Source organism: Cygnus olor, chromosome 4 (assembly GCF_009769625.2).
Source record: "Cygnus olor isolate bCygOlo1 chromosome 4, bCygOlo1.pri.v2, whole genome shotgun sequence".
In the NCBI taxonomy this organism is placed as follows: Eukaryota; Metazoa; Chordata; class Aves; order Anseriformes; family Anatidae; genus Cygnus; species Cygnus olor.
The window spans coordinates 63,730,963-63,754,948 of record NC_049172.1 but is presented as its reverse complement, the minus strand read 5'-3'; the positions used below and the strand labels follow the sequence as shown (position 1 = coordinate 63,754,948).

The window sequence follows — 23,986 nt, the reverse complement described above, 5'->3', positions numbered from 1 at the left end:
AAATACCTGATCACTTTGTCAAAACCTCAGGCTGAATTTTCATTTCAGTCCACTGGCAACAATGAGAAATGAATGTTTAGGGGTATAAGTGAACACAGGGTGTATCACAATGATCACCATTTTCATGATCACTGTCGTGCATCAGCTTAATTTACAATATGGCTTTCCTTAACTGATCTTCTATGAATTCAAGAGATTGATTTTGATTGACTGGAGATACACTATCCAAAGATTAAAATCAGTCATTTCTTTTCAGACCCTTTAGTAGAACAATTACTTTAACTGTCATGGCAGATACTTCATTCAAAATCACTGTGTGCGGAGTCTCAGTACAGCATATTATATTGCAGAGAAGTGAACAATAGATAGGTGTCTAGAGACCACAGTTGGATAAACTTTCACTATATTTCTGTAGTATTTTGATTCACGCAAGAAGAGTAATTATTTTGATTATTAATTTGATACACATGAGAATATAATACATAAGCATTAAACAGAAAAAAAATACTCTTTGTAAATGGTGCTTTTTTAGTCTTCCTTAAAACTTACCTCCCCATTAATGTTTTTGCATTACTTAGAAATTCATAGTGCTATTCATATTGGACAGGACCTAGGCAGGTCATTGGACCAAGCCCCTGCTCAAAGACTAAGCTAGTTGATGAGGCCAGGGCTCAGAGCTTTGTCCAGCTGAGTCTTGCAGACCCACAGAACATAGATTTCACAGCCTGTCTGGTTAACCTGTTCCAACACTCTTGAAATTGCCCTCATAATTTTTTTTTTCCTTATTTCTGGTTGAAATCTTCCTAGTTTCAATTTGTGATCATTGCCTCTTGTACTTCAACTGTGCACTCTGTAAAGTGCCAGCCTCTGCCTTCTTCTCGATAACCTTATTTCTAAGAGGTTCCCCTGGGGTTGTCTCCTCTCCAGGCTCAGGGAGTCCAGGCCTGTCAGCCTCATTTCACAGGGCAAGGGCTGCGCACCCCAATAGTGTTGGTGACCCTATGTCCATCCCGCTCCTGCCTGCCAGCAGCTCCTTGTGCAGCATTCCAGATGTGCTCTGGTGAGTGAGCTCCTCCTGACCCTTTCCTACAGCTCATCTGGGTCCTGTTGTGTCTGGGTCTGCTCTCAACCATTTTGACCTGCAGTTTGATGTCCAAAAACTTAACAAGAGCATATCCTGTCTCCTCTGGGTCACACTGAAGCTATCTATGTCTTAGGAGCTATACAGATGGGAAGTGATCCATGTTATGAAATATACAGTATTTCTCCTTAAGATGTAGCTAAACAATGAGCTTACTAGGAGCTGCAGCATTTGTGCAGCTGTACAGTGCCCAGCCAGAAATATTAATTACAGATGTAAGATATTTGTTGTTCTTGGGGTTATTTTTATATTTGGTAATGAGTCATCATCTAGGAGAAGACAAAGATTTTTGTGTTAAAATATTATCTTTCTTGGCAGTAGCTCTTTTTTTTTTTTGCTTTAATTGTTAATTCTAATATTACAATCAAAGCATGTTTTGTAAAAATCTTTCAAAGCAAAGGAGTTTCTAGCCATGGGAGGGGTGAGATTCTGGGATAGCCTCCCATTCAGAGCTGTGGATCAGAAAAATTCAAAGGATTTTGAAGTTAGAGCTAGATCAGCTTATGGGTTTGTGATACAGCTTCTGTGATAGGAAATGGCTGGACTTAACCAGTGTAGAAATTACTTTTTTTCCTTTGTTCCCTTGTAATGAAATAAAAACATTTTACAAATGTATTACTGTAACAAATAGAACACAGTAAGAAACACAAAATGATGTAGATTATAATCTATCATCTCTGAATTTTACAGCCTTTAACATTCTGCATTATTGCAGGGACTGTATCTCTTAATACATCTTACAGGAAACCACTAAGAAATTTCTGTTTGTCATAAGTACCCCCCCCCCCCCCCCCTTTTTTTTTGTTGCTAAGCCTATTTTTTCTGCTTTACTTCATTGACAGGTAGATTAGGTGGTGAACAAACTTTCTAAAAATTTTTTTACAGAAACTGGGATCTGAAAAAAAAAATCACTTGCCCTTACCAGTCTCTGAGAAAAGATAATGCTTTATGTTGCATTTATGCCTACAGGTGAGTTCATGGCATCATCTCTCAGTTTCTGCCCTCTGGCCACAGGCAGCTGGTATGGGGCTGCAGGCTGCACTGGGAGAGGAGCTCAGCTTGGAGGTGAGAGTGGGGAGCGAGAGCCTTTATAGCCTCTGTTGCACACAGGAGCTCAGTATCACTGGCCTTCAGAGCACGAGTGCCTCTTCCGCACATTTTTCAGACATTTGCAGCATTTGGCACTTAGGAGATGTGCTTTTATTTGGATACCTGGGGAGGTTGCTATACACTGTTTGTGTTTTTATTTCTGAAAACAACTTCAGGATGTTAGCTGTCATTCACAGAGTAGCCATTTTGACAGTACTACACACATTAAAAATAGATATATTTATGACCCAAAGCTAATATGGTTATTATACTGTTTCTACCTAACAGGCTAAGTTGTGACTGAAATAATTGTACTTCTGAAGCTACACAGCCATGAAATGTGTATGCTTTTGGTGGTAATAATGTATACAAAGATGATTACTTACTTCATTCAGTTCCCTAAGAGATATATGCCTAGTAAAGAAAGAAATATACGAAAAAAAATCATTATCATAAAATAAAAAATGACTTTGAGTACTTAAATACTTTGGTTACATCATCACTGAAAATTAACAGCCCTTGGCATTTTATTAGTGCTATAGAAATTCAGAGGCTGGTAATTTTTTGACATAAATTATTTGCAAGAAAAGGTTATGGACTTCCATAAAAGAAGAACAGCATCCGCAGAATTCATTATGGTAAATGAGAAAAGTCCTTGTAAGGATTGATTCTGGGGGGAGGGAGAAGTGATATGAAGGATTATGAGCTTTTTTCTCTACTCTTACTCTCATGCTAAAAATCTTATTAGAAACTTTAAAGTCAGCTATAAACAGATTTTCTTGAAGACTGAAGAGTTTCAAAAATGAAACGTTCATGGTGGCAGAACGCAAAGTATAGACAAAAGGAAATGCAAACCAGGAACTTAAGATGCAAACAGATAAAGAGAATTGTAGAATGCTTCTCCTGGTCCTGATTCAAGCCGGTATTTAGGTATTTTTCTGCCTTCTCCTGATATGCCTGGTCAACAGGAATACCTTCCCCTAGTGAGAAGATTCATCAGAAAGTATTGTCCCCCTCAAAAGGGACAATGTATCAAGTCTGGCATATTTTGTTGGATGTCCTAGGTTTGATGAACAAACTTTTCAGCAGCTTGCATTTAATAGCAAAAGAGATAGAGGTCTAAATTTTAGAAGTTATTTATGAACATAAAACAACAAGGACATCAACATGCTGGAGCGTGTCCAAAGATGGGCATTGAAGCTGCTGAAATGTCTAGAAAACAGGTCTTACAGTAGCGACTGAGGGAACTGGGTTTGTTTAGCCTAGCAGAGAGGAGGCTCAGGGCTGACCTTATCACACTGTACAATTGCCTTAAAGGAGGCTATAGCGCGGTGGGGATCAGGCTCTTCTCCTAGGCACCAAGTGATAAGGCCAGGGGAAATGGCATCATGCTGTTTTGGGTTTGGAGAGATGCTTTTGTGTTAGCATGTGCAATTCGTTAGCTTGGACTCTGAGGTCATTATTTGACAAGGAAAAGTCCATATGTAGGATGCTGGGTGCATAGTAAAGTTAGGAGGTAATAAAGGTGTGTTTGCAGGGAGGACTCCTCTACGAGGGGACACACCACTTGTATGGCCCATTCCATTTACCACACGTTTAAGTCTCGCCAAAGCTTCTCAGATACATTCCAGCATCCTGCACATGCCCATGTTTTACGCAGATGTTTATAGAGTGTATAAATAATGGTGTGTAATTTTATAAGTCTTCCAAATCTTGTTGGAAAATAGGATGTGTGCTCCTAAATCATGCCTGCAGTTTGACAGCTTTGCTTACAGTCTGGCAGATAACTGTGTAGTGCTGCACTCCTCCATGCTGCAGTCCATACATATGTTTTTTCCCTGCAGAGCTGTGACTGGATTGGTGATGGGTGACAAATATTTTGAGTGAAGTGCTTGTGTCGGAAATTTGTGAAATGCCTTCCCAGATTATGTGTGGTCTTAGTCTTTGCCACTCCCCTCTTACTCCTGTGATTAAAAAAAACCCTATGTCAACTTAAAAAAAAAAAAAAAAAAGACTATTAGAAAGATTTTAGTATTTATAACTGCAATACAGAGCATTGTGTTTATGATTTTTGCTGCCACTCCTTACTTCTAAAATAAGAAATTACATGTATTTATATTACAGACTTTGGTTTTGTAAAGGACCTTTTGAATTCTAGCACTATGCATACTGATGACTGCTGGCAAACACAGCTTGAAATAGTTCTCACAGCTTTCAATTTTATATGCTGTCCTACGAAGGGAAGGGATCAGTCATGGGATTTGGAATTTCTCAGCTGTAGGTCAGGTCACACATCTGAATATGAAGCTACTTCATATTAATAAAATGTCCTAACAACTGAAAGCTTCTGTAACTTAATCCATGAAAAAAAATTTAAGCACCATTCAGGAAAAAATAAAACATACTTAGAGTCAGCTCCTTAAGTATATACTTAACTTGGAGTAGAAGATTACTTCATTGATTTGTAAGCTGCTTTTTTTTTCTTTCTCTGTGGTATTAGTACTATAGGATTTGGACTGTGGTGACTTTTGCAAAATGACGCAAAATTCCAACTTGACGAACTGAAATTGAAACTATTTGGGGAAGGATGGACAGAACTGACATATTTTCGTTGGGCCCAAACATCTGGCTGCAATAGGTTTTCACAGAGAGGCATCTGAGCATTATACCCTGTGGCCCCAGGATGCGTACCACTCCTGTTCCCAGCACATGCCCACCACCTTCCCCATTTACACGTGTGTTTTGGTCACACAGCAGGAGTGCATCTGTTTCCATGGCAGTGAGCAGCATACATTCATGCTCATGTGGCTAAGCATGCTTGTTGCATGAAAAAAGCAGACAGTTTCGTAACTTGACATGCACATGGTCTGCCATAGAGCTGGACACTAGTGGTTTGTGCTGCAGATCTATTCTCTGCTGGGTTTTGTATGACAGAGGATGGGCTACAGGGATCTGGTGTAAAGGACTGGTCTCAGGCTGGGGCAAGATTTCTGGCTGCAGATTAGTCTTTTCTTTTGCTGAATGTAGCATCCTTGGGTTATGGAGATATTTCTGTATTTCTCTGGCACAGTCAGTGTATATTCCCATCACATGGTTCGCTATTACTCGGTTCACCAACTGTGCTAAGCAAGTGCTATTATTTTTGCTTGGAAGTGGTTGCAAAACCTCTAAATGTCAGGAAAAAAGTAGGAAAAACCTTATACTAAGTGTTCATGACTTTTAGTCTACTTTTCTACTCCTTTTCGACTTTTACTTTTCTGCTCTTTACTTCTTTACCGTTATTTTGGCATTTTTTTCTTTAAAGAATGTTAGTATCAGATTACTCTAAATACCCCTTCTCTTGATTATTCACAGCTGTCTAAAGAATCAACATTTATTTTCCTTAAGTAAAAGCAAAGGTGCAATGGATGTAAAGTCTGGTGATTTTGCCAGGGAGAGCGTTTTAATTTTCAGGCAATCAGCATGAAGAAACATAGCAGTACCTTGTGAGCTTTGCTGATACTGGAAAGGTATGTGCTTGGCTGAGCGTTTTCCTGGTGTGAGAGACCTGGCTGCTTATCTTTGGCTCTGGAGGAAGTGGTTGATATTGCTTTGGCAGTGTCTTCAGTGGCCTGAAGAAGTCAAAGGAGAATTGGAAGAACTTGTAGGGTATAAAGGAGACACAAGAATTATATCTGTTGTAACTGCAAGCTCAGAAAAGGAAAATACAGGATTTTTCCAAGATTTTTTCAATGTATTTGTGCTGAGTTTAGCTCAGGTCCAGGATTCAATAGCAAAAGTAATTTTGGATAATATTCTAAATTTGCAAGACATTACTGTACTATGTTCTGTGCCACTTAACAGTACTTTCATACACTTCACTGGTATGTGCCAAATACAGCTCCTAAGTGCTGACATCTCTGGGTGGGTACAGCTGTGTATAGAGCCCAGCTGCAGAATACGCTGCAAATTACTTAAGAAATAATTTGAATGTCTGTAATTCTAATCACATTTTAAAACTGATTTACAGCTCTTACTGCATTTAATATAGATGGTGAAGAATAAGCTTGGAATTTTTGGATTACCTTTTGAAAGTATCTATTAACTACAGCAATTATTATTGTTTGAGATTGGAAAAAATCAAAAAAGATTTTTTTTGTGTGTGTGGGCGTATCATAGAAAAATGTATTCATACGTATTCATGGAATAGAGCTTGGCCTGGTAGGACTCCTGTCTTCTGTGGGAGTGATTAAAACTGCTACAGCTGGATGTGAGCAGTCGTCAGCACTCAGTGCCCTGAGCACACGTTTTGGGAAATGCACAAAAGCCATCTCTTAAGTGATCTTACCGTGGAGGAGGCAAAGGCTGCTAGGAAAGAGAGAAAACAAAAATACATTTAAGCTTTTCTTCCTTGTTTTACTAAAAGAAGTGTTGCTATCTTAGATTAAGCAGGCATGTCTGTGTCAACAGTCAAAGTTTTATGTAGTCCACAACACATAACATCATACTTTAATATGCCACTTTAAAATCACTGAGGGGTAAAAGATGCCTATACAAACCATGAATACAAATAAGTGAGATAATGTAGGACTACAGATACAAGTTCTCTCATCCTTCAGTTAGTGCGAGCAAAATTGGAGTGTGCTTTTAAAAAACTTTCAATGGCAAAATGCCCTGTAAAAAATCTAACTGATGAGAGATTCTGCTTACCTGGGGTCCATGTATTTTCCCTCTTTCTCCTAAAGAAAATTGATAATAATTGTTGATAGAATGCTGTCCATATAATCCACAAATAAAAGTATAGGCTTATTCTAGTATTATTATTGGCAGTCCACCCCCATCCACCTGCCACCCTGTTCCACCTCTCGAACTCTTTGTTGTCTCATCACATGTGGGTTTTGTTCAATCTACTTTATTTAGCCTTTTTTTAAGGATGGATTTGGAGATAGATTCAGATGCAATTTAAAACTCCTTCTCAAACATTTGTGCTTCTCTCCAACTAAACAGTAGACTACTTGTTCTTGTATAATTATGGCAGTCCTGGAAATATTGAGAGTCTTCTTGTATAGTAGCCAGGTAAATCTTTTTAATATCACTCACAAACATTTGTTTCATAAGAGACATAACTAGAAATTACCTGAAGCTAAAGCAGGAAAAAAACAAAGCAAAGCAAAGCAAACCAACCAACCAAAAAACAACAAAAATATTTTTGATTGTCTCAGCTTCTCAGCTCAAAATATAAAATAAAGCAAACTAAAAACTCTTCATGATGCTTGATAAAACAGAGTAAAGTTTGTTTTTACCTCTGGATTTCAGAATGAAATATTTGAAAGTGAGATTTTTTTTTCATGTAATTTGCAAATTTAAACACTGTTCAGAGACTTTATATGTGTGCTTATCAAGTTATTTAGGACTTTTTTTTGGTCTGTTTTGCTAAAATGAAAGTAAATCTATACTTTTTGTCATTGCTGTTGTTTCCAAATTTACCACAATTTGACTGATTATTTAAATGCACATAGGACATCTTACTAGTAAAAATTATTTCACTCTATTTGCATTAGAGTTTGGTTTTGAAAATATTTTCAGAAATTCTATATACTGACATCATAAGTAACGTTAAAAGTGATGCAAAACAACCTAAGTTCTCCTTCAAGTAAGCCAGAGCAAGTTGCTCTGAACAAAAATACTGACACCTTAAATGTTTAACCATTCTAGAAAATAGCTGTTGAAAAAAATTTTGTGCTGTTTATGCCATCTTGTGGCAAAGCTACTAATAGTAGTGTGTATGAGAATAAACATTAAGACAAATTTAATAATAGTGTAGTTATTATCTAAAACTATTAGATTACTCTACAAGCACTGTTAGCTCAGGAAGTGCTCAAAAATATGTTTAAGTTACACCTTCGAATTGCAGAGTTTAATTTACCTTCCTGCATTGTCCTTGGTTCATCTTTAATGATGTCAGCACACATCTCAGGAAGGCAGGCAAACACATATAGCCAACTCGTAAAACGTGGAATTTGAGGCTTTATCAAACCATCCAACTGTCAGTAGGACCTTTCCTACTAATTTCTGCAGATTTTGAAGCTGCCTTGCTTGGTATTTCTCTCAGTTTAGCTTTCATACAAGCTATATCAGTATTTGCTCATAAGATTCAGTCTAACCTTTCATTTTCTGAACTTATACTGCTTACTTTCTCATCATCTGTAGGAATTACTTGGCTCAATGCTTTGAATTAAAGTATGAAATAAAAGGAAAAATTTAAACAGATTCTTTTTTTAATGAAATTCTTTGTATTATTTTTCTGACTGGTCAAATGTAATACTTACTCTCTGAAAATCAGCCTTTACATCAAACATAGAAAGTGATCATATTTTGGTAATTGTATTTTTTCTGGCAATATTTAGCAAATATGGTTCAAAGATTTGAAATGATAAGAGAAAAATCATAATTCCCTTTCAAGGTGAATCATATTTAATTCTTCAGTACTTGGTTTCATGATATTTTGCTATATCTAAAGTATATCAAACATATAGAAATGTATATAGAAAATTATTTAGAAATATACTTTTAAAATAAACTTACTATTGAGTAAAATTGTAAATTAAAGGATTTAATAGTCAGAGGCCTCATTAAGTTCTTGAAGAATAAGATTGCAGTCTGTCTACAAATTTGTCACAAGAAATAGAACAAACGCAGTGGATATATATCTATATATAATATATACCAGGTAATACTATAGATTTAACATGTTCTGAGTAGGAGAACATTGTCAGATAGCTTTTATAAATATATTTCCATTGAGAAACAAGGTTCTCATGGGATAAAATGTATCTCCTTTGTTAAATAATTACTTAAATGTTTGGTTGTCGAAACAGCATTCCACATTTTGCAGCAGGTTTAATTTGGAAAGCAGCTGCTGTTCTGAAAACTGTCTTTTCTATCATCTTCAATGTGTACCTAATATAACAAAGCTAAATATGGAATCAGCGTATTCTATTTCTGATTGCAGAAACAGATTTTTTTAATTATACCTCTAATAGTCAGCATGCTCCTCCCCTCTAGAGCAGACGTGCATTTCTGTTAATAAAACAAAGTAAAGATGTGATCTTAGGCATTGTTATTTGAAACTGTAGCTAGTAAAAACACGTCTATTCTTCACTGGGATGCCCCATATACTTTGTAGATCCAGTCTTGACTTTAGGCATCAACAAACAATAGTTAGTCGAGAGCACATTGTTGCAAAGTGAAACAGGAACCTTTGTGACTTTGGAAAAAATCAAATGTTATGTGGCTAAGACTTTGACTGGACCGCTTGTAGCTTTAAATGATGTTACAGAAAAGAGGAAATAACATTTGTGAACAGGGTTTAAGGTCTTTACTTACAGCCAAGTATTGAGGTGACTGACATGGGTGTTGGCTGCTCATCTCGGAAGTGATACCTGAAGGCATCAGATAACGTTTGTCTGTAAAAGAGGAAGAAAAAGTAAACCTTAGTAATTCGGTGATGCTGTGTCTCAATATGAATAGGTTTAGAACATGTTTACGAGGTCAGGTGATGCCATTTTTATAGCATTTTCATTTTGTCTTTTCTGAACTTCTACATTATTTTAGTAATGGTATTGAGGCATACCTCACTGTGGTAAAAAAAAAAAAAAGAAAAAAAAAAAGCCTTTGTGAGCTGATGCACAGTTAAGGCAGATGTTTGATGTAGGCTGTGAACATATCAGTGATTCTGTTTTTCACTGGAACATTTGTTCTTGGAGATGCCAACAGCCTTCTTGAATGAGTTGTTTGGGTTTAGCAAGGGGTGGAGGGGGTGGGTCTCCAGAGAACATCTTAATTTTTACTTTAGCCTCTAATAAATACTGCACCTATCGCCCTCTAAAGGAACTGCGCAGATTGTTAACTGGCATGTTTTCAAGTCATTACTTTGTATCTCAAGGGCATTTTTATTTTTCTAGGAAAGATGGCAAAATGGGATGGTAGCATGGAATTCATGTATCAATGCTACATCACAGTTACTGGGCATAACATGCAGGTAAAAGGCAGCTTTTTGTTTAATATGTTTTCTCCAAAACCATAAAAAATAAAAGTTTCTTTTTGATATTTTGGGACAGTTACATAAACCACAGAAGGTACTGGCTGTTGACGTAAAATCTTTTCTAACCAACATAACTCTTTTCCAAACAAAATGCCCAAATGACTCTTTGGAACATTATGTAGAATATCTGGATGTTCAGACTGATTGTGATCTGCTCACACACTGATAGAGTTCTCACATAAAAAGCCATTTATTTGTTTAGACATCAAACTCATACAAAAATCAATGGAAAAATCTTCACAGACTTTGATGGGAACTGGAGCAAGTTTTTTTTAATATATATATATATATACACATATATCCTGTAAATTCAGATTGTGTTTGGCTTCTGTTTTCCATTCTTCCTCATCTAGGATTTGCTCCATTTTTGTACTTTTTATTTTGAAAATAGTTTAGAATCTCTATAATCCATGGCTTCTAGCCATGTTTAGTTATTAAATTTGACTTCAGATAGCTTTAGTAATCTAAAACTTGACTGATGCAGCTATCTTGTAAAGTTAAGAATACCTTCTGAGAAACACATTCGAAGTAATTGTTAATTACTGACATTAAAAGCAGCAGAAAATACCTTTTAAAAGAATGCTGCATTCATCCATCTGCAAATTATCATCTGGAGGAAATTTTTTTTTTTTTTTTAAATATGCTTTCCATCTTAAAGGTTTCTAGGCTTAAATAGCAGTGAGCTTTTCTGTAAAGGTTGTAGATTTGACTAGTCAGTTTTTGCAAATGGGATTATAGAATTTCTTCTAGAAGGCGGGATTATAGAATTTCTTCCATGAAAGCAATACCAAAATGAAACAAACACATAAACAAACAAAACCAACAAAAAGCAGCATCTAAGTATTGATTTAACATACTCTAATGGAAAAAGGGGGTGAACATGAAACTGCAGACAAAGTTCCTCTCTTGATCCTGCTCACTAGTGCTTTATTTTTTCAATTAAACTATACCATTAAAATAAATACCAAGAATGAAATAAAACCAAATGTGTACTGTTCCTGCTTATGTCTAGGTTTGGCCCACTTTCAGCAAACAGAAAAAAAATAAATACCTGCATATTCAGATTCCTGTACAGGTTTGGGAGGAAGGATTCTCAAAGTATGTATGGGTTCCAGAGTGGAAGAATTTATTGTCTCATAATCATCTTCTTCCTTCTCGTATAGATTAGAGCATGATTTGAAGTCAGCCTGATCCTCCCCTGTGAAATTTTTGTCCTGGATAAAAGAGGTAGAGATATACAGATAATGCAAATAAGTTTAAGTTCAAGATTAATTTCAGATTTGGAAATAAGTGATGGCCAGAAGAACATATTTTGGTACACCGTACATTTTCTGATGGAAATTGAAGGGTTGAAAAGTAATTGAGCAAGAGTTTTGAGGCTCTACATTTTTGTTTTTGATTCATACAATATCCTTTTGGGAGGCGGCTTAAATCTCCCTGTCAGCACTCTTGAAAATGCATTGAGAGTGTTTAATTTTATGATCATTGCAGACATTTGAAACTATGCCTTTCATAATATTATCCATGTGGTGTTTGTATTGTACTGACTGTTTACATATATATATGTTACTTGCAAGAATATATCAACTAGCTCACCACAAATTTCATGCTTTAAAATAAAAGCATGCACTGTTTTCGGGATTTCATGCTAGCAAATTAGCAGTCCAATTGACTCAAGATGTCTCTGGATGTGTCTACATACTTGGACCAGGTTTGCTCAAGATTTCTTTCTGGAGTCCTGCTCCACACTTCTTACTCACTGTTTACATGCTGGGACATCACTGCTGGCTTACTTCTGGAGGAGAAATGCACAGGCAGCACATAGCTGAGATTATTGCCATATCAACTCAGCTGAGGGCACCCAGCAGCTCAGTTAATAATGTTTTGCTACTGGAGACAGTATAGGTACATCCACCCACTCACAGCATACTTGGATCTTCTCTGATGTTTGTTTTGAATTTGCTAGTAATAGAGAATCAATAGCTTCCTGAGGTGTCTTCTTCCACTAGTTAACTATCCTTTCAGTTAATGCTTTTTCTCTTGAGTGCTACAAATTAAACCAATTTGTTTCACACTCCAAGGACACATACACACACACACACAAATTGATTACTATCCACTTTATTTCAACCTTTATTATGTTTAATGTCTATAATTATACTTCCTTTTAGTCTTTTCATTCCTAGACTAAAAAAGAACAATTCTTTAAAGCTTTAGCTTAAAGCTTTTCTGTGCTCAGACAACTCAAAGGATTTTGAACCTTATATCCTCAAAAGGATTTTGAACCTCATACCCCCAGCATTACTTTCCTAGAAACTCTCTCCAGGTTGTACACAGCTTGATGAAAACATCACGTGGACATCCAAGAATATAGTGCTTTAGACAGTACATATCAGGGTGAGGTATGCCTTTTTATAACTGTACATATTGCACAAAAAAATAGCACTACACCCTAGACATACCCCTGCAGGATACCTGCATTTTCAGGGTATTCTTCTGGGTAACTCTTTCCAGTTTAGCAGCAGGCCTACTGTGAACTAGACTGAGGGTGGATATTTTTTCAATCAATTGTGCAAACACTTTACACATAATATACATAATATACATAATCTAGGCCAGGTTTCCACAGTTTGCTTGTGAGACAGTCTTCTACAAAATGTCAAAGGCCTAACAAAAATCAAGATATATCACATCTACTGTTTTCTTTCTCCCCAGCATGCTCATATTTCTGCCAAAAAATTATTTTGGTTCAATGAATGGTTCTTCATTTTCACAATAACAGCTTTTTTTAATAAACATACTTAATATTTCCAAAAGATGCTTTCAAACTGACTTTGTGTAATAGTCTCTCCAGGTATCCAATGAACCCTCAGAAACTGCTTTCTTACTTGTAAGAAATTGATGTTACCTCTGTTCTCCGCTGTTTTAGGAACCTATGACTCCTTGAAGAGTTCCCAAAGATAATAAATTAATATCTCAGAAATTACTTCGAATACTTCCTTAAGTGCTTTCACATAAATAAATATTCTCCTAGCAGTTCTTTCCTTGTTCTGCTTTTCACCATTACTGCCTTCTAGTTTTTGTTAAATCCATATAGTGTGAATGTAATTAAGCTTTCTACAAAACCTGAAGCAGCCACAGTATCAATTACAGCAGCCTTCTTCTGTCATCATTTATTTGTTTAACTTCTTCATTATGCAATGGACCTGTGCTTTCTTTTCACCTTTCTGTAACTTGTAAGGTATTTGCACTCTTTTATGCATTACCTAACAGCTGAAACTCAAAATCATCTTTCAGATATGAGTTGGAAGATATTGAAATGTGTACTGTTATCTTTTCAGCTTTTATTTGCATTGGTTTTGTATTAAAGCTCAAAGTTTACGATTTACATACTTGCTCAGCTTGACTCCTGTTAATTTTGCATGATCTTATGATAAAGATGCATTTTAGATGCATACCATATATGGACTTCACTTATCTAGCTCCCATTAAAACAAAGTTGAAGTTATCCTATGTAATTAAAAAAATCTCATGCTTTATTTTACATTAACAGTGAGGACTACATGTTCTGTTACCGGTGCTGTAGCCAAGACAATATTAGCACACATCTAGAAGTGAAAGAAATATAAAATGCTAGGAAGAACAGCATGGTACTTACAGAACAATGTGCATTAGTGGGAACACTCCTCCTCTCATATTCTGTATGAAATGGAGAAAAAATGTCAGCAGATATCATTCTGTAGAAGATGATACAATAACTAGTAGATTACATAGAGTAATAAAAATTTGTCAATGGCACAGTATTTTACAGATCAGTGACTGATACAAAGAAGCAGAAGCAAATCCACCCAAGAGTTTTTTGACCCATACAATGCACAAGAAAGTAGCTATGTAGAAAAAGGATCCACAACCACTAGCTTGTCTAAGTGCACCCACAGAAAACACCCAGAGAAGGATGTGCTCCATCTCCTACCTCTCTTCTGAGTTTTGCTTGCCTAGGGCAGAACTCCAAGTGTTGAGCTTGGGGATGCTGGACTGGAAATCCCTCTTCTGGATAGAAACATATCTTGTTCCTTTAGTGGTACAAGCAAACGTGGCCTCCTGCTTTCAAGACTGAATGAGAAAAGGAGTTGTGCTGATGTCTTTTCTGTAATAATAGCACAGCACTTGCAGCACTTGCCCTGGAGATATGACTGGTTTCAGCTTGAGAAGCTTCAGAGCCATGATTCCCAAGATAAGAGCACTCCATCTACCAGGATGTAAACTGTTCCAGCTGGTGACTGTTTGCCCATAGATGTTGTTTCATGGTTTAGCCAAGAAAGCATGTTACAGAGCCAAGGGGCTGGTGAACAAGACAGTGTGTTCACTTGAGAAGAGAGTCCTTAGTTTCACCCTTAACCTGGTTTACACATTTAATCTGGTGACTGGTAAATGCAAAATAGCCATAGTATGTCCTTGCCCAGTAAGTCCTCTTGTTCTGAGCTGTTGAAATGACCCTTTAGCCTCACTAACCTCACACCTGTGCCTACGTAATGGCCTGGTTTCAAAAGCAGAGAATGAAGGTTCTGTCAAGACTAACATAATTACAACATGATCTAATGCTTAGAAGGAAGGGAGAATTGTGGACTGAAATTCTTCTATGCCAAGGAGAGAGTTAAAACAAGACCCAATGGGTACTCTGTGCAAGTATATGAAGGATGGGCAGCATCCCACAGCCCTCCCTTCCAGACGTGTTTTAAGAGAAGCCAGTCTTTACCACCTTCATCATTATTATTATTATTATTATTATTATTATTATTATTATTATTATTATTATTATTTCTTTTTAAGGTCTGAAAAGCACATAAGCCTGGTATTGCAGAGTGTTGTATGCCCCAGCAGATGGCATTCAATGTTCATTTATACAATGTACATAGTGCTCTTATCTCTACTCAGAGGGTCATTGACAAGGAGGAGAATTATTCATGCAAAATAGTTATCTGATTTTCTGTTTTGTTATGCTGGTGTGAATCAGAAGTAAGGCCAGTTAAATCAATGACACTGAGTAAAACCGATGGAGATGATAGGATAATTAGACGGTGACAATATAACAATGAAAAAACAGTCAGTGTCTTTAAATTGTCACTTTTGTACATCTGTTAATAAAAATGGTCATTTTATCTCCCACAGAGTAACAGTGAACAACATAAATGAAAAATAGTGGTAAACATCAAAGTTATTGATGCACATTTCATGCTTAATGCCAAAAATGGGCTGACGTGAGCCTTTGGGTTGATTTATTGATATCTAACATTGATTTACAAATTGATGTTCAGGTTAGTTTATAACCTATTCTGTTACCCAAGAATCACCACAGTTTGGAGGAACTGCAGCCCTTTGCACAATGCCAGTGAAGGGGGAGAGAGAGTTGTGCTATTCTGTGGGCATTCCCTTTACATAAGGTGAGTTCCCAAATATTTGCTCTGTGCTAGCTGAGGAGTGCAAACCAGACAGAAACTGCCCCTCCTGTTATTTAAGGATGACATTTTGGAAGTGAGGATGAATATTTCATTTTGTCAACTACGCTAGACATATTGGGTTTGCAGAATGAAAAGTGCTGATTGCCATCTGGGTGGTGGAAGACTGTCAAAGAGACTCACCACTCAGGGAGAGACAATTTCTGCTGTTTACTATATATATTGCCCTGGAGCTTCCAATTCCCTGGCTTCCATTCCCTATTGTACAGGTATAAAAGAGGACAGAATTACAGAGTTGTAGAATGTTTTGGGTTGGAAGGGACCTTAAAGATCGCCTAGTTCCAACCCCCTGCCACAGGTATGGACACCTCCCACCAGACCAGATTGCTCAAAGCCCCATCCAGCCTGGCCTTGAGCACTTCCAGGGATGGGGCATCCACAGCTTCTCTGGGCAACCTGTTCCAGTGCCTCAACATCCTCATAGCGAAGAATTTATTCCTTATATCCAATCTAAATCTACGCTCTTTCAGTTTAAAACTCTTGCCCCTTGTCCTGTCACTGCAGGTCCTGGTAAAAAGTCTCTCTCCATCTTTTCTGTATGCCCACTTAATTACTGAAAGGCAACTAACTGTAACATAAGGCAACTAACTATAACATTTCCCTGGAGTCTTCTATTCTCCAGGCTGAACAACGCCAGCTCTCTTAGTCTCTCTCCATCTTTGTGTCAGGTAGTTTGCAATCAGGTGGATATTCTCACATCAATGTTTTTTCAGTGAAGTTAACAACTTGCAACTGGTGGGAGTTTTCTCAAGCTATAGAGACTGAACATGTCATAATCAGTCTTAAAATTTCTTGTTGCTTCACTGCATCCTCTGTGAAATTAATAGATGGAGTATACCAGTTGTAACAACAGTAAGGTGTTGGATTTCTATGGCATACGTGTGGGTGTGTTTCTGCCAGCTGATAGAGAAGGACATTTTTGTCCTTGTCAAAGGACAAAAGTGAAGAAATTAAATTTATTTACTTTGTAGCGGAATAAAATTGTGTGCATTTTCTGACCATCTTGCTTGCTTTTCATTGTGACCTAAAAAAAGTCTGACCAAAAGAGTGACTGGTTAACAATTCGTGCATGCAAATCTAATGTCAGAAATCTAGTCCATATTTAAATGAGAAAGCAGAAGATAAATCTATTCCCACAGACTTCTGTGGGTCTGTGAATGTGCTGTGGTTTTTCAGTCATTTTTGTGGTGTTTCAGCAAGTGACAGAAAACAATAAAGTGTTGCGGGTTATGTTTCAATAAACCTTGTCATACTTACAGGGTGTCTCCTAACCTCTTCAATAGAAGGAAAAAAAAATAAGAAAAAAAAAAAAAAGGATGGAATACTGCAAGGAAGAACCTGCACAGGAATTTTCAGTGTCACTTTTTTCTGTCGGGTCCAAAAGTACTGTGTAAAATGCTTGGCATTTTCCTTTAGCCTCTAGAGGAGCTAGGCAAGACAAGCAGAACCTTCATAAATTGCACAGATTTAATTCCAGGACCAAGGAAAAGGCTAGGCAGGCTTCTCCTCAGAGACTGTGAAAAAGGTATGTGAATAAATGCCAGTTATGTTAAGCTTTTGTGATATGTCAGTTATCCACAGGGAATAAAAGACCTGCAGTAAGATGCTCGACTGTCGGGTTTTATTTTTCCAGAACCACTTTTACTTTTTTTTCCAGACTTAAATCTAAATCTTCTGTATTGTACATTTAAGAAAACTTCACATAACACAATAAATATATGGTATGCTAAACAGATTTGCACTTACTTAGATAATTTTATATATGCTTTGCATTAAATATCTCTAAGCTCAGCTAAAGTTGTGAAATACGGTATCATTTTCCACTGACTTGAGAAGAAGCAGTACTTTACTTATGAAGTCAATGGGAATTAAACACATGCCTAACATTGACCATAACTGTCATGGAATCAGATTTAGAGCTCCTATGTCATTGTCCCACTGTTTTGGAACAACAACAAAAGTGATTGTTTTAAAACAGGTGAGTCTTTTTAAATTCCCTCAATTGCTTTCTAGAAGTCACCAGCCAATGTAATATTTTCAGTTTCCAGCAAGAAGATAACTTATGTGTGGCTTTTTTCAGTATATAACATCATGAAGCCAACATTTTTTTGGAGCAGCCTGGAAACAAACACCTTCTTGTTTTTTTTTTTTTTTTTTTTTTTCATTAGTGGGTATCCAAGAAGTTAGCTTTCTTTTCCTTTTTTTCTTACAATTCTTTTTTTTTTTTTTTTTAATCACATTAAAATGTTCTGGCCCTTTGTTCCTTGCATACTAGAAACCATCACTGACTGAATAAACAGTAAGGTAAAAAGATATGTTATAGCACTTTTTTTTTTTGTTTTTTTTTCAGTACTGAATGAATTTTACCTTTTGGATGTATTTCCAGATTCATTTCTGCAAGTATGTTTGGACAAGACCTAAGAACATAAAAAAAAAAAAAAAAAAAAAAAAACAATTTAAATATTAGAAATTACCACTGCTCTATTAAACTTTACATACAATCTAGTATAACAGAATGAATGAAAGTTGCAAGGATAATAATTTACATTTGAAAAACAATTCAATAGACATGGAAATTCAACACTTTTGGTCAAACTGTACTTTTTTTTTTTTTTTTTTTAATCATTTACAGCCCCAAATTTGGTGCAGTTAAAGAGAACTCTACTGATACTGCTAATATTAATTTTAGGCATAAATATTGTAACTGCCTTATTGACAGCATCTTCAGTATATCATTTCAGGGATGAATTTGCTTGGAGAGATAGGACCTAAACCTTTTAGCATGCAGCTGTGCCACTGCACGTGGCTCCCTTCCCCTTCTGCCAACCCCCACAGGTATCACAATTTCCCCCAACTCTGACACGGCATTCTTCCATCCTGCTATTACTCAGACACAGGGAATATATGAGATATATTGAGTGCAGAAGAAATGCATTGACAGGTCTTGACCTAACCCTGGTGTTGTGGACGATAGTTTTCTCACCATCACCCTCATTACCCACTGGACTTTGTCTCTGTATCACTCTGTCCAGCAACATATATAGATCTTCACAGTAGCAGTACTTAGTATTCAGAAACAACAGGAATTATTATTTTACAATGAATATGCAGAGATGGTTCACATCAGGAGTAAAGTAATACACACTTATTTTACCTACTTTCTGATGACCCATTCTTGGAATTTCCTAAAGTTTGCAAAAATATCAGTGTAAAACTTTGAGCTTCAAGTGCCCCACTCTTGGAATCACAATATAATTTAGGTTAGCAGCAGCTTTTGAACAGAGTGAAGCTGAGTGGTTTCCTGTTCAGCGAGCAGTATGTAAACCACACATCTGGTCTTTGCTTTCTGCTGCTTAAAACATGGGCATATCAATACTACGGCTTTTATTAAAGTTACTTATGGATGCCTTTAAAGGTAATTTATTCACTTACCTATTTTTTGGCATAGTTTTCTTTATGCTGTTTGAATCTGTCAGGCACTGTACTCTGGTTTTTCTGTTAGCTCTGACATAAATGAACAAAGTCTATTGTTAGCAAGTAGCAGTAAATGGGAAAAAAAAGTGAGTTTTCAAATTTTCAAGTCTGGGAAACACATTTATGTAAATTATTGCTTTTTCTACCTCAAACATTTCCATCCTCTGGTGGAATATATTTGCTGACCTTTCTTTCTTTCTTTCTTTCTTTCTTTCTTTCTTTCTTTCTTTCTTTCTTTCTGATTTGTAAAAAACAAAACAAAACACCCCAAACACTATAACTAAAGTGTTTTCCTGCTGAGAGAATGGGAGTCTAGGAACTGAATTCCTGCATCCAGTGGTTTGGTTTCTTTACTGTATGGTACTTAGTAAACTCTTATATAGCTGAATAGGAATTAAAACACAGGGCACATATCCAAGATCTCTTTTGATACTAAAACACTTGCTAAACACCAGCAATGTATGTATCAAAGTACCAGAGACCTGTCCTCTTGGTCCCCCACTTCTGGTTGCTCTTGAGCCCTATGTAGAAACAGATTACATAATTTTACTCATGTAAAATAAACTAATTTGAAACACTGAAAAGATTTCAACTTTTACCACTTAACTACCAGAGACTTCAGTGTTTGCAGCAAAAGAGTTAGGATTTTCTTGCTAAATCATGCCTACAGATAGTCAAGTTGGTCATGTTCTCTTGAAGAATTTCACTTGGGCTCAGTCCTGCCCTAATTACTCTAAGTTCATAGATCCTATAATTAGTATTGCCAAATCAAGTTTCACTTTTCCTTATAAACATGCTCCAAAATTCATTTTAAATAATAAGAATCCTTCAATCAATATTTGAATGTACACATTGATAGATATTTTTTTCTGTCAGTGTGCAAATACTAACGGTCACAAACACAAAGAGAAGACATGATTTTGTTTGGCATGAGAGATATTTTTGAACAGTGGCTATAACTGCAGAGAATTTTGGACATTGCCTATTTCTCAGTTTGCCAGTCAAGACTTTTAAAAATCTTGTTGTATTCCCCAGCCACCAGAAGTGTAAATGGTTAAATTTTTACTGCTGAGTTATCTCTCTAGAATGTCAGAAATATAAACAGGTAACTGATTTCTGTCAGCTCTATTCTCTTTATCATTCATGTATAACTTTTTGTTTTTCCTTTAAGAGAACAATTTCATTCTCTGCAAAACTTTCCCCAATTCCACTTACTGAAGTATCTATTCCAAACGCAAATGCCTACTGCATATAAATGTTATAAAATACAGTGAATGCAATTTTTGTGTGCTTGAATTTGCAGCATTTGTCACCAACCCTTCTGCATGGTGAATTTCCCAACATGCATCTGAAAAGTGACCTTCTGCAAGTTCTCCTTCGCCTGCAGCAGGGAACTATTTTAGTCCCCTTTGTATGCTTTTTTTCTGCATGTGAGATGCAGTACTGAGGTTAAATACTTCTTTTGATGGTTACCTACATAAGTCCTTCAGAACCACAGACATGTTAAAGGTAACTAATACTGTTAATGGTACAGGATTTGTCAGAAGCTTATCATGGGTTCAGATCGTGGGGACATTCTGCGCTTTTTGGGTGACCTATGTTAACAAAATCCCTCCCTTGCCCAGAAAGATTACAAAAAGCCCACTTCACCATTTTTTTCTTTAAAATACAGATATGCCATTTCTTAAATCCCTGTGTCTAATTACAGTGCCAATGCATTTTTGCTTTCATGGAATTTTCTTCATTCTCTGGTTAATAATACAGTGACTTTTCTCCCTCCTTCTGCAAAAGGCATTTTTTTTTTCTACGCATTATAAGACCCTTTCACTTCTAACTTAAGGGATATGTAGAATTTCATTTATCTGGCTACGTTTTAGAACATTTTTCATCTATTACTCATTTGAGATTGACCATATACAGAAACCTAAATTGCATGTCTTTGACAGGGCACTTTAGTGGCACAGAGAGATCAGAAAAACCTATTTAGCTCAAGATCCAGGTTACATTGTGTATGGCCAGAAGATATACCAAGAAGAAAATCTAGGGTAGGCTTCCTGTTAAGTGATGGTTGACTAATATTTTACTGCAGACAAACTGTAATGGAGCACCTAAAGCAATAAAAATAACATTTACATTAATGTCAGCTGAATTCCTCTTGATGAGTTCTGTTGCGATAAGTTATGATTAATTCATGACGAATTGGATGTACAAAAGTTCCTGTTTCAAAATCTCAGAATTTCCCGGAGTCACAGAAGTTGTAGCTATGTTACTCCATCTGGAAGTTTACTTACTTTCCAGCATTTAAGGGGATAATTACTAGGGTAAATTTTACTTGCCAGGAGTAAAGAATGACTAAATCAGTAGCTGAAATATTGACGGTAAAAAGAGAGACAAATCCTTTTCTTCTTACCTTAATTCTTTCTCTTTTCTTCTATTTCAACAGTGAAATAAGAAGAACAAAAATAGCTATCATATCGGTTCTCCTCTGCAGGCAATACTTTACATGAAGCAGTTCAATATTACCTGATGCTTTGTTCCATCAATTACTACATTCCAAACACCCTGCCATACTCCTGTGTCAAATTTTTCTTCACGAGAGATCGTAAATGCCATCATTCGTCCCAAAGTATTCAGAAGCAATTCCCTATTGGTTAAACATTATTGTGGTTATTTGTTTCCGTAGTTACTTACTTTTGCAGTTATTTGCATATTTATTTGTTTTGGCAGAAATTTGTGAGAGCTCGTCTCAAAGAATAGATCTTCGCTGTGCTGGATGATTCACAATCGTAAAGTCAAAGAATGCATAAAACAAGAAAAGATGTGGATGCCACCAACAAATAGGGAACAAAACAATAAGCTGAAGGCAAAAAAAAAAAGTTTGGTTAGAAGGAAAGGAGGAAATCATGGAGTATGCAACCCTGTGATAACTGTAGACATCTGAAGGGGGTCAGTCCCTGGTGTGAAAACCTAGGTACCTGTCAGGCCCGTGGAAAGAGAAAGCAATCTTTGTATCATTACTATTATACAAAGAGATACATTTTATTGTCTACCTAACACAAAAGAAAGATCCTAGTATTTTTCACTCTGATTATCCCAATTCATGCCTTGAAGTAATTTTCTGAATAAAAATGTTTACCAGGGCAATTAATAAGGGACGGTGTCATTCAAAACACAGTTTGCTTCCTGAATTGTGTCTAAATGTGCTGTGTGCACTGCACATGGCAGTGTGATTAGATTTCGGGGATGTTGCAATCGCAAGGCCATTCTGTTATGAGGTGGTTTGAAAGTGCATCATACTGTTCACTCATTTTCTGGTAACATCTTTCTCTACGTTAGACGTTAGACGTTACCTAGCAGTAGGGTTTGGCTTAGGAGGAGGCTTGGCTACTGCTGTTGTGGCCCTGATTAAGCACAACTGAAGTCAGTAGGGCAGAAGTAATGTTTAAATCTAACAGCAGAGAACACTCACAAAAACCTCTCACGGAGTGCATGGAAGAGAGTTAGTTCACTTTTGGAAGTGACAGGAAATAAGAGAGATCATGAATCTGGCTTGATTGGGCTAGCTCACTACTGAAGAGGATTTCAAAGTTGCCTCAATGCAGGGATGCATTGACATTTTGGGTGCCTGAATACACCCTGCCTGGCCTCCCGTTGAAGCTCAGGAGGATGTGAGTCCAAATCTTCCTTTTCCTGAATCCCATAATTATGTGCAGAAGGGCAGCGGGAGAGCTTTCCTACTGCTACCATCCCACTTAGGGGCAGAAACAGTTATTTTGGGACTGATGCCAGTGGTGGGTAGGAGGTACACATGGAAAGAACATCTGAGCAGGGTTATTTAGAACGTTTAACAGGCTAACATGGAGCCTCTGTACTCCAAATTGCCTGTGGCACACATTCAGCTTTTAAGTCCTTTTGAGGTAGTTTTGGGCCAGCACAGTTACCTTTCTATGTACTTGAGATAATTTGCAGTGTGCTGTACTGGGTCTGGCTGGGACGAAGTTAATCATCTTCACAGCAGCCCATATGGGGCTGTATTTTGGCTTTGTGGCTCGAACAATGTTGATAATGTTCCACTGTTTTCGCTGTTGCTGAGCAGTGACTGCTCAGCATCAAGGCTCAATTTTCTTCCCTTTCTGCTCCCCAGGGGTTGGGAGGGCACAAAGCAGGACAGCTGACCCCAGCTGACCAAAGAGATGTCCCACAACATATGACACTGTACTCAGCACTAAAATTTAAAGGAAGTTTTTGGGGGAGATAGTCACTGCTTAGAGACTCTTTAGGCATTGGCCTACCCGTGGGAGGTGGTGAGTGAAAACCTTTGCATCACATGTTTTTCAGGTTGATGGTTTTGAACGCAGGCACATAAGCATCCTGCAGGTCTGACGCAGAGGCCCAACCACTTTTCTGAAATCAGTCCCAGACACTGTCCTGGAAATTAGCTCTTTTTTTTTTTTTTTTTTTTGGTTTGTTTTCATTTGTAAAGGTCAGTTTTTATGAATCAGTAATAAGATCATCTGTGGAAGCATTGTACTCAGTGCAGTGACATCAGACAAAAAGCTGCCTAAAACAGATGCTTATATGATTAACATCTTTAAATGACTTCAGCTGTGATCCTCCAAGTCTCCAAGTATATCTTTTTTTTTTAACCTAAAGTGAATGTTAGGAGCATAATAATAAATGTTA

General features: G+C 36.9%; 1 protein-coding gene across 2 annotated transcripts in view; it reads right to left on the bottom strand.

Moving 5' to 3' along the window:
* Positions 1 to 14,128, bottom strand: part of CLNK (cytokine dependent hematopoietic cell linker) — a 29,930-nt gene extending 15,802 nt beyond the window's left edge. For both annotated transcript variants that reach the window (XM_040555775.1, XM_040555774.1), the window contains exons 1-8: positions 13,972 to 14,128; positions 11,365 to 11,527; positions 9,596 to 9,675; positions 9,244 to 9,289; positions 6,920 to 6,948; positions 6,558 to 6,577; positions 5,713 to 5,841; positions 2,617 to 2,644 (exon numbers count right to left, since the gene is read on the bottom strand). In XM_040555775.1, coding sequence (XP_040411709.1) covers positions 2,617 to 2,644; positions 5,713 to 5,841; positions 6,558 to 6,577; positions 6,920 to 6,948; positions 9,244 to 9,289; positions 9,596 to 9,675; positions 11,365 to 11,527; positions 13,972 to 14,049 — 573 coding nt within the window. In that variant the 5' untranslated portion in view covers positions 14,050 to 14,128. The remainder of the gene's footprint in view (positions 1 to 2,616; positions 2,645 to 5,712; positions 5,842 to 6,557; positions 6,578 to 6,919; positions 6,949 to 9,243; positions 9,290 to 9,595; positions 9,676 to 11,364; positions 11,528 to 13,971) is intronic.
* Positions 14,129 to 23,986: the final 9,858 nt, after the last annotated feature.